General features: G+C 42.1%; 1 protein-coding gene across 13 annotated transcripts in view; it reads left to right on the forward strand.

Annotated features, from left to right (window-relative positions):
• Lrrfip2 (LRR binding FLII interacting protein 2) overlaps positions 1-13,499 on the forward strand; it is a 107,228-nt gene that overhangs the window by 19,733 nt on the left and 73,996 nt on the right. For all 13 annotated transcript variants that reach the window (XM_029481644.1, XM_029481649.1, XM_029481646.1 and 10 more), the window contains exon 3: positions 912-1,059. In XM_029481644.1, coding sequence (XP_029337504.1) covers positions 970-1,059 — 90 coding nt within the window. In that variant the 5' untranslated portion in view covers positions 912-969. The remainder of the gene's footprint in view (positions 1-911; positions 1,060-13,499) is intronic.

A 13,499-nucleotide genomic window follows, 5' to 3' on the forward strand; every position in this document is an offset into this window, starting at 1 on the left:
TGAGAGATGTCTCAGCAGTTAAGAACTCTTTCTGCTCTTTGAAGACCCAGGGTTCGGTTCCCACACCTACATGGCGGTTCACAACAGTCTGTAACTAGTTCTGGGAAATCAATGTCCTCTTCTGTCCTCCTTGATACTAGGCATACATGTGGTGGTTCACGGAATACATTTAGGCAATTATTCAAATGTTCTAAAAAGAAAAGAAAAGAAAAGTAAGCCAGCTCAAGGTAATAAGAAGTCATGTCAGAAAAGACAGGACTGGCATGGACTGTTGTTGGGAAAACACTTGTGATGGTTTTGCTTAATTGTCCTGAATCAAGTGAATTGAAGTCCATGAAAGTCACTTGTATTTTTAACATACTCTGTTCTAAGGGAAAAGCTAATTTGGAAGATCTTGGTGTGTCATATTGTAATGAAATGTCTCAAGTTTCTTTTGTTAAAATTAGAAGAAATATGCAGACTTACTGGGTGTTGGGTTAAATGCGCTGTTTCTCAGCAGAGCATCCAGAAGAAGGGGCTGTATGTAGCGTGGCATGCGTTCTGCATGAAGTAATGAATGCATTCACACAGTCCGAAACTTATGACACATCTTTCTTGACTGGAAATAGATTTTAGAAGAAGCCATATTAATTTATACTCTTAGGTATAATTACATTTTGATTGAAGTTTTCTGAGCTAAGATAACATTCTCATAGGTTGTTGTGAATAGTTTAGTGGTGTTAGTAAGTTGGTAATTGATTTAAATTTAAATATTCTAAAATGCACTGAAATAATTTGGTAGTGTGAAAAGGAATCCATTCACTGATTTCTTGGAGAAGAAATAGAATTGCAGTGTTAAAGTTGAATGTTTAAATAAGCCTTATGATTCCACAATGAAAACATCCTAACTTACTGTTTTTTGTTTATTTCAGTGCTGAACACGAGTAAACTCATTTTTCAGAGTTAAAAAATTATTTAAAAAAAACCAAGATGGGGACTCCTGGTTCTGGAAGGAAAAGAACGCCGGTAAAAGATCGATTTTCTGCAGAAGATGAAGCTCTGAGTAACATCGCCAGAGAGGTGTGTGCTGAGGTGTACAGATGATGCTCATAGGTGCTGGGAGGCAGATGTTGGCTTGTCAGCTAGCTGTGGGGCGTTTGCTAGGAACATGCCTGCTGTTCACATCACACATCTGTCCTAGTAAAATGTACTTAGACTTGTATCCCTTCTGATTTGATTTTCTGAGAATTCATCTGAAATTCATTTTCACTAGTTATGTGCTTTGTGTATGCTTAGAATTTTGGAGGTCTGAGAACTGCACTATAGCTCACTAAGCCTTGTAGCTCTCAGAACTGCTGGGTAAATGTTGACAGAAATTGCCCTTAAGGGATTTACAATCCTAGATTGCTTTTTTGAAACACTGTAGTAGATATTTGTCAGTCTGTCTATCATTCACCTGTCTGTCCATCCATCTATCCATCCATTGTTGTTTTTGAGAGAGGGTCTCAGGAAGCCCAGGCTGGCCTTGAGCTCCCTATATAGCCAAGGATGCCTTCTGATCCTCCTATCTCCACCTCCCATCGGTGGGATTACAAGTGTGTGTCACCCATATGTGGCTTATGCGATGCTGGAGCTGAATTCCAGGGCTTGGTGCATCAACTATGAAGCTAGATCCTGGGCAAGCTCAGCAGCAACTACTTGGGATCCTGGGCAGGGCTGGGACTTTCATATGGAATCCTTCAGATACTAACAGCTTCTAGGGAGTTTTTGTTTCAGTTTGTTGATAACTTAGGGGAAAGGAGGGGCAATAGGAGGGAAGATTCGATGCTTTTCAAATCTCAATTGAATCTCTGCAGCATCTCCTGTGTATGGATGTTTAGGAGAGCTCTCAGCTGGGATGCCTTTCTGAGGCTCTACCTGTGTTTCAGATTCTGAGTGTAGCTGCAGATTTGCACTTAGCTTTTGAGTGATAAATAATAACATTTTAATTGTGATTTTATCTATAGGAATTATCAGCATAGGCAAATCCATAGAAGCTGATGGAGTGCGACACCAGAGCTAGGAGCATTGGGGAGGGCTGCTCAGGTTACCTGGGTTTCTTCCTTGGGGTGATAATGGATTGTACTAAAACCACTGCATTATATACTCGACAAGGGTGAACTTTTAGCATATCTATCTGTCTGTCTGTCTATCGAGAGAACTTTTTCTGTCAGGAAAGACGGCAGTGATAGATAGCCCTTTGCAATTTTAATGTAAACTTTTTTGTTGTTGGTATTTAAAAGCTTCTTCCTCATGTGGCCTGGCCTGGCCTCAGAATCCCTATGTAGACTTTGAACTTCTGATTCTCCCGACTTTATACTGTCCCCACTCTCTTCGTAAACAGAGTTGTATCACCACACCCTTTTAAGAATTATTTTTTATCGTGTGTCTATGTGTACAGACATGGAGGCCAGGGGTCGATACGGAGTGTCTTCTTTAATTGCTTTTTGTCCCTTTTTATATTTGAATATATGTGTGTGTGTGTGTGTGTGTGTATACTCCTGCCACACCGTGCTGGTGGAGGTCAGGTGACAGCTTTCAGAAGTCATTTCTTTCCTTCTCCAATGGGGTTCGGGCTCACACTGCCATCACCAGGCTTGCCCATCAGAGCTTTTGCCCTCTGCACCCCATCGCTCTTGTACCATATGTTCTTGAGGCAGGCTCTCTCTGGAGCTGGAGCTGGAGCTGGAGCTGGAGCTGGCAGGTTAGCTGGACAGACGGCTGGCAAGCCCAAGCTCCTCATGTCTCTCCACTTACTCAGTGCTGGGATTATAGGCATGCACAGCTTTTTAACATGAATTCTGGGTGATTGAACTCCGGTCTTCATGCTTGCTTTGCAAGCATTTTAGTGTAGAAGTCAAATTTTGTAGAATAGTATTTGAAGCAACATTAACTAAAAACTGAGTAGGACAGTGTTGAAATAAAGAAAAGTTATCTAAAAACTTTATACAATTACTTTATAGTAGAAACCAGATATTTTTAGCTAAAAAAGATATTTTAAAAAATGAAAAAACAGTCCTTTATAGTGACCTTAAGTATTTATACAAGACACATACTTTTAGATAAAAACTAAAATCACCAGAGTGTTTGTTTCATAGTGGGAGGTGGACGTGGGGAGGGTTCAGTGGTCAATGCCCTTGTCTCACAAGCCTGACAGGTGCAGGTCCTTGAGAGTATAGAGCCAACTGTGGTAGCACACATCTGTAATCCTCTCTTTCTTGCTGTGAGATGGAAGGAGGAGGTAGGAGAATTGCCTGGGAGCTTGAGGGCCACCTAGCCTGAAGTACATAATAGGGCAGAATGAGAGACCCTGCTTCAACAAGGCTAAAAGCAGAACCTCTCTTGTGGTTTGAATATGCTTAGCCTAGGGAGTGGCACTACTAGGAGGTGTGACCTTGTTGGAGGAAGTGTGTCACTGTAGGGGTAGGCTTTGAGACCCTTCTCTTAACCACATGGGAGCCAGTATTCTGCTAGCAGCTTTCAGATGAAGATGTAGAACTCTCAGCTCATCCCTGTACCATGACTGCCTGGATACTGCCATGCTCCCTCTTTGATGATAATGGACTGAACCTCTGAACCTGTAAGCCAGCCCCAATTAAATGTTGTCCTTATAAGAGTTGCCTTGGTCATGGTGTCTGTTCACAGCAGTAAAACCCTAACTAAGACAACTTTCAAAATTGTCCACTGAACCATACACATGTGCCTTAGAAAACACACACACACACACACACACACACACACACACACACTTTAAAAAAAATTTTGGAGCATTTACTTTTTTTAAAAAAAAAAAAAAACAAGGAGTAGTCTGAGAAGTTGAAACCTTTAGAAAGGATTGCAGATAGCCTTTTTTTCTATAGATATGTTTATTATTATTTTTTGAGGATCTCAGATATGCATTTAATATATTTTGCTCATCTCTATCCCGTTATACCCAACTACCCCCACCCAATCTCCCTCCCAACTTCATGTCATTTTTCTTTTTCTTTTCTTTTCTTCTTAAATACTCCACTAAGTCCAGTTAGGGCTGCCTGTGTGTACATGGGTGTGGGTGCATCTGCTGGAACATGGGCAGTCTACAGGGGTCACACCCTTGGATAAACTGATTCTCTCTTTCCCAGGAGCTGTCAGTTGCCAGTAGCTCTTTAGGTAGGGGTGGGGCCTTATGAGAGCCTCCCCTGTCCATGCTGAAATGTTGACTGGCTTGATCTTGTGTAAGTCTTGCGTAGGCAGCCACAGCTGCTGTGAGTTCCTGAGTGGCAAGGACCCTATCATGTCTAGAAGACGCGGTTTTAGAGCAGTCTTCCTGATCTCTGGCTCTTAACAGTCTTATTTTCTTTTAGGCAATCTAAATTCTTTTTAGTGGCTAAGTAATAGTCCATTGTGTGTATATTCTTTTTGTTCCTAAGCTCATCTGTAGACTAGACTTTATTGGCTTGCCATTTATGGTCTAAGGAGGTAACAGCCATTTAGGCATCTAGGAGAACCAGAAGTTTGTGGCTCTTGATTATAGATTAACAGCCTGAGGAAAAGGTATGGAGATGCGGATTGGGCTTAGGTAAAAAGACACATTCTAGCAGTGCTTTTTGGAGTGGATCCTTATGAGCTGAGCAGAGCTGATGGGAATACTGCTGCTCTGAGTAATTGATTTATTTTTAGTTCACAGTAAATAGAAGATTAGAAAAACTTTTGGCAAGTACAAAAGCTTTCTTAAAATGTGGATTACCAGAGCTGGAAGCAGAGAGCAGCTCAGTGGCTAGGAACACTGGCTGCTCTTCCAGAGGTCCTGAGTTCAATTCCTAGCAACCACATGGTGGCTCACAAACCATCTGTAATGGGATCAATGTCCTCTTTTGCTGTGTCTGAAGGCAGTTACAGTGTACTCATGTATATAAATTAATCTTTTAAAAAATGTGGATTATCATAGTCTGCAAGAATTATGAGTACTAACTCCAGCTTTCACCTAAGGGTATAGTTACTTTTTAAAACAAATATGAACTTCGTTTTTTTTGTTTTTATTTGCTTTTTGATACAGGGTCTCTCTATATAACCCTGGCTGTTCTGGAACTTACTCTGTAGACCAGGCTGGCCTCAAACTAACAGATCCACCTGCCTCTACCTCTGCCTCCCTACTGCTGCGATTAAAGGCATCTGGTACCACCTAGCTTGTGTTTTATTTAATTTTTTTGAAGTATAATTTTCTCTCTCTCTCTACCTTCCTTCCTTCCTTTTTAATCTATTTTTGAGACACGATCTCCTTTTGTGTTGTGCTGACTGGCTGGGAGCTCACTGTGTAGACATGGTTAACCACACCCGGTAAAGTGAACTTTTAATATTCATTCAGCACACATTAATTAAAGATCTATTATGTATGGACACTGCTACATTTAGAGGGTATAGAGTATATAGTTCTACCATAGAGCTTAGATTCAAAAGGGGAAATAGGCACTGAAGGCCACATAATGGATTCTTCCTCAGAGTTCAGATACTTAGCAATTCCTTTTTGTCTTGAAAACTGGTTATCTGTGTCTGCTATAGTCACTGGGATTCTTAGAATCAAGGAAATATGTAATGTGTGTATTTATAACTGTTAAGTGCTTTGAGAGAACAGTAAACAGTTTCATTAAAGAGTGTGCCACAAGGGACATGTTTGAGGGCCTTGGGAAGGCTTCCTTGGAGGAAGTGGCCTTTCACCTGAGGTTTGTAGGATGAGGGCTATTCCTCAAGGGAGAGGGAGTTGTCAGAGAACTTTTTGTAAGCTTGTGAATTTGAAGGGGTGTATAGAACCCAAGGACTAACAGCGGCAGCTAAGGTTTGTTCAGCTTTTACTGTTACACGCTGTCTCAGTGCTTTAAGGAACAGCCCTGGGCCCTTTAATGCATTACCACTTCATCAGTTCTGAGTCTAAGCAGCAGGTAACCTTGCCAAGTCCATAATGCTTGGGAGGGTGAGGTGAGAGCTGGAATCCCCATAGTTCCTGACCTCTTAGAGGTGTGGATGCCATCATCGAGGGCCTCTAGTTACTTCAGGTGACAGCTGAGACAGGACAAGAAAGAGGAATTAACTAACTCAAGCTAGTAGTTTGCAGCTAGGGGCTAGTTTTGTTCCCTGGGATGTTTGGCAATGTCTGTGGACATGTGTGCCTGCCACAGTGAAGGGCGGCACGGGGAAGGTGCCCGGGCAATGTGGGCAGAGGCTGAGGATGTTGCTAAACTTGCAGTGCACAGCACAAGCATGCTTAGCAGGGATGCGGCCGAGAGCCCTGATGATAGACTCTCATGTGTTATGTTTAGGAGCATTAGTCTGTACTAAGAACAGTGGGGAAATAGTGAAGGTTTTGTGTAGGAGTGGAATGATCAGAAGGATGGCTTATTATGGGCTGGAGATGGTATCAGAGAAGAGGCATCAGTGGTTTCACGGAGGTGAGTCAGGAGCCACAGGGGTGGGGTGGGTGGAATGGGGAGGGAAGTAGTTGGTGCTTTGAGTGGCTATGGATAGGTGGCGGAGACAGGACCCGGGCGAATACATCTGGATAGATGGTAAGGAGAGTCAGAATTGGGGAGGGGGAAGGCATGGTTTCGTGTTGGCATGTGCTGTGTTTCAGGTGGCTGGAAACTTCACAGGGAGGCTTGAGAACACAGACTGCGAGCTCATAGGTGAGAGGTGGCCTTAGCAGATTCTCAGTCCTTGTATCTAGTTGGCACATTGGGGTAATTGAACTCACAGTGTGATCGCCATCATCTAGGGCGAGGGGAAGGTGACTTCTCTTTGACTGAGTTGTAAGGAGTTCCAGGTCAAGTTAGAGTTTTATCTTTGACACCTTTTTTTTCTTTATGTATTTGATTTAGATTATTCTGTACAAATTGGGTTTGTCAGAGAAAATAATTCCATGAGTTAGGGTTCTTCCTCTGTAATTTAAGTGTTCTCAGTGTTGATTTACAAAATTCATAAATTATTGTGAAATAGCAGTTCCTTATTTTACTTAGGAGAAGTCAATGTTTTTCCATTTCTACACAGTTAAAAACAATCGAATGTCCTCCTTTCTGAGTACTGACTTTACTAGCACATCGTCTGAAGGAGCTGGTCTAAGTTGTACCTTTACCCAGAATTCTTTCAGGTGTCTTACAGTATGCATTGAGCCAGTCTGTTTCTCCCTTATCCTCAGCAGAGGAGAAAAGGGAGAGAGAGATGGAGCTGAAGCACTCTTTGTGGCCAGGCTACCCACTGCTGCCTGCTTGTCACTTCCTGCCTGCTTGTTTCTCCCCTCTGGAAGACCAGTGTTGCTCTCAGAACTTCTCTGTCCCTTGATTTGTTGCTGTCTGGAATCAAAGGAGCATGATTATGCTAAAGGGTTCATTTTGTCTAGGTGTGACACATCCTTCAAGCCCAGCCCCTAGCACGTCTACAGTACTCAGAGCCTCCTTTGGGTAGATTGCGTCATTGCAGACCCTACGTTTTGCTTTTCTTGGGCTATTTATTAGTTTGTAATCAGATCTCAGTAATTAATCTTCTTAACCTTTGATTTCCTTTTTTAATTGGTAAGATTGTTTTTGCTGTCAAAAGGTCTCTGCGTAAAAAAGAAGATACAGTTTTTGACAATTATGAAAAGAAGAGTTATATTTTCTAGATTTTATTGTTTCAGTTTTATCTAATACATATTAATGCCTATGTTCAGAAAAATTTAAATATTTGTTCCTAAGTACCAAAGCTTTTTTTTTTTTTTTTTTAAATTGTTAAACACAATACATTTCAAGGTCTAATTAAGAAAAAGGATACCTCACATTTTGGATTGAAGGGAAGTTGCTAGGAACATGGAGTAATAACTCTTATTTGTTAATTTGGAAACCATGGCAACACAATAAATATTATGCCTCTTAATTTGTTCTTCAGTGTTCTTTTGGCCTGAGTGCCATGGAAGAATAAACAAAATTAACAGTAAATGCTGAGCACGCGCTACCTGAGTTAGTCATTTTTCTTGATGGTTTCACTCTTTTTTTTTTTTTTTTTTTTTAGACACAATATGACTATAGAGCCCTGTCTGACCTCAAATTTATGATCCTCCTAACTCAAGCTCCCAAGTGCTGGTATTATAGGTTCCTGCCTTCACACACCTAGTGAGTGAGTAAAGATTTACTGCAGCTCTGTAGCCCCAAACTTGTAGTGCCTTGTGCCTCAGTTCCCAGATTTTGTATTTTGAATCCCAAGTGTCTGCAGGTACAAGAGTGTGAAACAGGTAGTGGGATGTGGAGAAATGAACTGCCGGGCTAGTAGCTCATGGCCTATTACATGAATATATCACACTGTGTACATTGGGGGAGTTGGAATTGACTTTGAACTCTTTGGGGCCACAATTAGATTAGGCCTCCAGGGCAGTTTCCCTAGTCACCATGGGAAGTGTCTGGGGTCTGGAGGAGGGGAGAGCCGGGGAGAAAGTTGCTGTTTGCATCTCTGGAGATGATGAGAGCCTGGAGCAAGCTGTGGCTGAGGGAAGGGGGCGGTTCAGGGAGAATGGCAAAGTGTGGAGACTTGTGAGAGCTGAGGAGGTGGGCTCAGGGACTGTGCTGTGGAGGGAGGCTAGGAAAAGGGAAAGAGCCTTATTGGCCTTCACCACTTCATCTTCTGAGTCGAGGGACAGTGATAGAAGCTAAAAACAAGAAGAGAGACCTTAAAGTAAAGATTCTATGTTTAATTAGGGATTTATTGAGTCTGAAGTTCTTGTGGGACAGGACCCATTTCTAATAGCCCATTAGATCAGCTGGGTGGGAGAGGAGCCTGTCATGGACATAAATATTTGCTGACTTATCAACTGAAGGTAGTATCACCCAGGAGAGAAGATAGAATGCAGAGACAGAAGATTAAGCCTGGAAACTCCAGTTCTGTTAAAGCTTTAAGGATCTACAAAAGAAATGTGTGTCCACACAGGATTCAGAAGAGGGATATTAGAAAGCACAGAGAAGACCAGAAGGTGCTAGTGCTACAGGACACCAGCAGTTTTCAGGAGGAATGAGGGGTTAGTGATTTCAGCTGCCGAGAGAAGTGAGATAAGAACTTAGGAATTCCACTGGGTTTGGTAGTTAGAGGTCATTAGTGACCTCTGACTGAGTAGTTTCAGTTCAGTGATTTGGCCAGAAGCCAGACTGTAGTCATTTGAACCAAGTGTGAAGTGAGGAGGGAGCTATGTGAGAACTGGGCTGCCAAGAGAGACTGTAGATCTGTGCTGGGTACGGATTCCTTACTCAATTTTTAAAGATGGGACAGAACTTGTTCCCAATTTTGATGAGCCAATAGAAGAAGAAGCTAAGATAGGAAAGAAAGACAGGATAGCTGGGACAGGGTCCCGGCTGGTGAGTCTTAATGGCAGTTTGGAGGGATGTGTTTGAGGGTGATGGGCTTGAGGCAGCTCTGACCTCAAACAGGAAGGACGGCTCTTCAGTGGGACTTGAGATGAAGGAAAAAGGACAGCATAGAGTCTGGGAGGTCTGACTTGGGCAGGAAGATGCGAAGGGAATGCCTCCTTCAGGCCACAAGCTGTATTTTCTACTTCAAGCTCATCTTTAGACACATTTGAAAGATTCCTTCTGTGGTGGGAAAGGCATTGGAGCAAGTGGAGAAACATCTCATGTAGGAAGGAGGCGAAATGCGATATTTAGAACTTTCGCCACTGACAGCGGACACCATTCCCATTGTATCTCTTAGAAATGCTCTCTTCCTGCTTATTTCAAACAGTCTGTATTAGTATGACAGTTTTCAGTGGTACCTACTTTGTTTCTGAAGGCCTCTGTGGTTCATAGAGTATATATGTCCTAAAAACAAAACAAAAGCACCTATTTGTGGTTCAGTAGGTAGTCTTCATAACTTGATGGACCTACCCCAATTTATAGAATGTATTTATGTCTTGGTTAACTCTATTGCCTCTGAAGTGTTAGGTACTAGATTCAGACTATTGTGAAGTAAGCGTACCTTTGTTTCATACCAGAAAAGTAGTCTCAAGTGAGACGTGATATTGGGATTTTATCAAAGTAAACAGTGAACACTGCCCAGCTGATGAAGCAGCCCCTCCTTCCTTGTCTATCCAGTGAGCAGAGTTCTAAGAGGATTGAAGGCCTCAGGTGGGCCTCTGATTGGAGTGCTGCAGGAACCTACAGCAAATTTAACCTGGTCATTGTGCCTGCTAAACTGAAGCAGTTACAGAATCTGAATTTAAAATGCAGAAAGCTTGTGGATGCTTTGGGGTATTGGACACCACAAGGTCTATCAAGACTGTCTATGTTTTAAGTTTGAGAAGTTTTACTGTGCTTGTTCTTGGGGGCTTCTGTAGGGTGACCTAATAGCATATAGCGGGAAGTCTCAAAGAAGGGAGAAAGTGAAGTTAGAATTAGGAAGCTTTGTAGTGCTCTAGGTGAAAGTGGTAAGAGCTGTTGGGAAGAGGAGGGATCTGTTGGAAGGAATCGAGGATGGATTTAGGGGGTCGGGAGGTCCTGAGGCTTGAGTGGGATGGTGTGGGCTCCCTTGTGGGAGACTAGTGAGGCCAGGCTGCCCACTAGACAAGGGTAGAGTTGTTTTCACTTGCTCTGCTCTGCTGCTAGCTCATCCATTAGGTGTTAAGAGATGGAGGCTTTGATTATAGCTGAGCAGTCAGTGTGTGTGGTACTGGATCTGAATCCTCATTGGTTGAGAGCTGAACTATGATCAAAGATGAGCAGAAAGGCAGGGCAGAGTAAAAGGAGGTTATCTGCATCTGGTGTGCAGGAGTGAGTGGTCAAAGAACCAATAGAACAGCCAGGGCAGCTCCACAGAAAAGAGAATTGGAGCTCACTTGAAAACCATCCAAAGCAAAGCTCTGTGGTTTGTCTGAGGAGATTGGCTCAGACTGCATGTATAGACAGGTTGTAGTAGAGTGGGTGAGAGTATGGACTACCAGTGTGAGTCTTAGGATGTGGTCTTGGCTCCAGTGTTTGCAGGTGAGGTGGTGTTCTTGACAAGGCATTTGTCCTCTGTACCCAGAGATTGATGTTGTGGATTAGAAGCCAGCAGGCATCCAGTCTTGCCGGTAAGTCAGTGTACAATGGCACCAGGCAGAGCAGTGAGATCTCCATTTGCCCACTATCTGCAAAGTGTGGCTTTTTTTTTTTTAATTTTTTATTTTATTTTATTTTTTTGAGGTGGGCTCTTGCTATATTGTCTTTGCTAGATTCATATTCCCGGGCTCAAGATTCTCTGGCCTCAGCCTCCAGATCAGCTGGGACTATAGTTATAACCGACTGTGCCAGGTGAAAGTTTGGGTTTTGATTATGAGGAAGTTATTCTGATAATATTGTTTAATTTTAGGTAAGGTTATCCGTTAGCAGACTTACTCCAGTTTGAGTTGGATTCTGGTGTATTTTCATAAGCTGATTCCTCAGGCTGTATCCCTGGATCATCATGTTTCAAGGATTACTTAGGGTTTACTTAGTAAACTCAAGTAATTGGTCCAAGAAATGCTATATATTCTGTGCCCCAATTTGAGATTCCTGATGCTCGTTGTTACTAATATTCTGACTTAAAAAGAAGTTCAACCCAATATTTCCTAAACCTTATAGGTCATAAAATTTCTGTTCTTCTGTTTATACATTAAACTTTGTGAATTGGAATTTTGCATATTTTTATTATCTCTCTCTCTCTCTCTCTCTCTCTTGCTCGCTCGCTCTCTCGCTCTCTCTCTCTCACTGTTTGTCTCTCTCTGTTTGTATGTGTGTTTGTGTGTGGCTGGCCTCAGACTCCCTATGTAGATAAGGATGGCACATTCCTGCCGTAGCCTCCTAGGTACCAGGATTGCAGATGTTGCCTCCACACCTTGTAACTTGGGCTTTTTTTTTTTTAATGCACTTTTATTTATTAAGAAAGCTTACCTTATGATATAATTCAGTAGGCTGGCGAGCCTTCTCAGTGGCTAAGAGCATTGAGTACTCTTGCAGAGGATCTGGGTTTGATTCCCAGAACCCACGTGCGGACATACAACTGTCTGCAACTCCAGGCCCAGGCAATCTCACACCTTCTTCTGCTCCTGGTCACTGCATGTGCACGGTGCACAGGCATACATACAGGCAAAGCACCCATGCACATAAAATAAAGATAAAGATTAAAAAAAGAATATAACTCAGTGACCAACACATGTACCATTTTAGGATATTGCATTCTTTTAAAATCTGCTTACTGTGATGTACAGTTATCATCTTTTATCAAATTGCAAAGCATTTCATCAGCCCCTGGAGAACTCCCTTCTTAATTAGCAGTCACTCCCTATCTTATCCTTCCCTGGCAACCAGTAGTCTAGTTTCTGTCTGTATAGATTTGCTTATTCTTGGTATTTTATAGACATAGAATCACGTGTCACTTTTCCTTTCTGTCTTTTCTCACTCAGCAAAATGTTTTCAAGGCTTATCTATGTTGCAGCCTTTTCTAGTCCATGTTTGTTTTAATGGCTGAGTAGTATTCCAGTAGTGGATCCCCCGCATTTGTTTATCTACTCACCAGCAGCTGGAATGTTGGTTATCTCTGCATTTTGACTGTTCTGAGCAGAACTGTTGTGAATATTTGTGGGTTCACATCTGTTGGTAACTGCTGGGCTTTATGGCAACTCTGTGTTTAACTTCTGCAGAAACGGCTACACTTTCCCAAAGCAGCTGTGTACCGTTTTACACTGCCGGCAGTGGTGTGGGGTTTGATCTTGCCACATTCTTGCCAGCTCTAATTACTTTCCTTAAAATATAATTTGTTTTGTTAAAACCATTCTAGTAGCTGTGACTGTGGCTCGGTGGATGTGAGGTCTTTTCCCCTCTGCTTTCTCATTAACCTTTTTTTTTTTTTTTTTTTTTTCCTTGAGTCTTAAAATATGTGACACAGTTTTGGTCAGGTTCTTTCCATTAACAAGCACTGAGTAAAAGCAAACAACAATAACGACTCCAGGCTTCCATATACGTAGAAATGTGTATCCTCCTGAAGGTTTTTCCATACTCATCTTTTATGAGATATTCTCTTTTCGCTGACTAGGTTACCAAGTGTTAGGGATGGTACTTAGCCTGTCCCTGAGCTCCCTGGGCACAGTTGATGGCCTTCCCAGCTCTTGTGCCTTCTTGGTCTCTCTCTACTTTCTTTCTGGAGGCACTCAGGGCTATGAGTTTTCCTCTTAGGACTGCCTTCATTGTGTCCCATAAGTTTGGGTATGTTGTGGCCTCATTTTCATTAAACTCTAAAAGTCTTTAATTTCTTTCTTTATTTCATCCTTGACCAAGGAATCATTAAGTAAAGTGTTGTTCAGTTTCCATGTGAATGTTGGCTTTCTATTATTTATGTTGTTATTGAAGATCAGCCTTAGTCTGTGGTGATCAGATAGGATGCATGGGATAATTTCAATATTTTTGTATCTGTTGAGGCCTGTTTTGTGACCAATTATATGGTCAATTTTGGAGGAGGTACCATGTGATGCTGAGAAGAAGGTATAT

Source organism: Mus caroli, chromosome 9 (genome assembly GCF_900094665.2).
Source record: "Mus caroli chromosome 9, CAROLI_EIJ_v1.1, whole genome shotgun sequence".
NCBI classification, from domain to species: Eukaryota; Metazoa; Chordata; class Mammalia; order Rodentia; family Muridae; genus Mus; species Mus caroli.